At 48.1% G+C, this 1,078-nt stretch overlaps 1 protein-coding gene across 1 annotated transcript; it reads left to right on the top strand.

Annotated features, from left to right (window-relative positions):
* Positions 1-477, top strand: LOC139835384 (uncharacterized). Its single transcript, XM_071825226.1, has one exon. It carries the CDS (start codon positions 1-3, stop codon positions 475-477), a length of 477 nt encoding a protein of 158 aa, XP_071681327.1.
* Positions 478-1,078: the final 601 nt, after the last annotated feature.

Below are 1,078 nucleotides of genomic sequence, written 5' to 3'. Positions count from 1 at the left end.
ATGTACGCTGATGATGTGGTTATCTTCATAGAGCCTGATGTGGAGGAGCTCATAGCCGTCAAGTCACTACTGCAATGCTTTGGTGATGCTTCAGGGCTGATCACAAATTACGCCAAGAGTGCAATCATACCGATCCAGTGCGGCCATATTGACACCAACACCCTCTCCATGACCCTGCAATGCACTGTGAAGGTGTTCCCCTGCACCTACCTAGGTCTTCCGTTGTCTGACCAGCGCCTGCGCAAAGGTGACCTACAACCCTCCCTCAACAAGCTGTCCAGAAAGGTCAAGGGCTGGAACAAAGGGAACTTCTCCCTTGATGCTAGGCTGCTCCTCGTTAAGCATGTGCTCTCGGCAATGCACATTTATCAGCTGCTAGTCATTGACCCTCCTATTTGGCTTATCAAGGCTATCGATAAGCTCCGAATGGGATTTCTCTGGAATAATGATGAGCTTAGGGTGGAAAATGCTTGGTGAGATGGGAAGCTATCTGTCGGCCGCTGGAATTTGCCGGTCTTGGTATAACCGACCTGCAGCGTAAGGCTACTGCACTTCGTGTGCGATGGATTTGGCACACATGGAATGACAGTGACAAAGCCTAGTTCACCTCACTTGGGCAATTTGGAAGGAGCGTAGTTCACCTCACTTGGTGGACAATTTGGAAGGAGCGTAACAATAGGATCTTCCACAACAATGCAACGCCGATCAGCAGAATCCATTCCAATATCATCGAGGAAGCGGAATTGGCGAGACGCAGGCAAAAAGGGCTCATGAGCTGCTGCACAGACCGAGAGAGCCGGATTGACTAATCCATGATGTTTCGCATCTGCCTAGCTTGCTAGCTGCAGGTTCTTTTCTTTGTATGTTTTATTTTCCCTTTGGTCATCTTGTACCCTCTTTCTAATATCAATGAAAAGCAGGCCAGGCTGCCTTTTCACAAAAAAAAGAGTTGCCATGCTGGATGATCTAGGCAGCTAGTTTAGACGGGATAGTATTGTCACACTTGAGGGGTGATATATGTGCATGTCTAGCTAGGTGTGTGTTACATTTCCTGATGTCCAAACTCCTGGAACTATCT

This window comes from Lolium perenne, chromosome 2 (assembly GCF_019359855.2).
Source record: "Lolium perenne isolate Kyuss_39 chromosome 2, Kyuss_2.0, whole genome shotgun sequence".
NCBI lineage: Eukaryota > Viridiplantae > Streptophyta > Magnoliopsida > Poales > Poaceae > Lolium > Lolium perenne.
The sequence above is the reverse complement of the archived record's forward strand: the minus strand, read 5'-3'. Positions and strand labels throughout refer to the sequence as shown.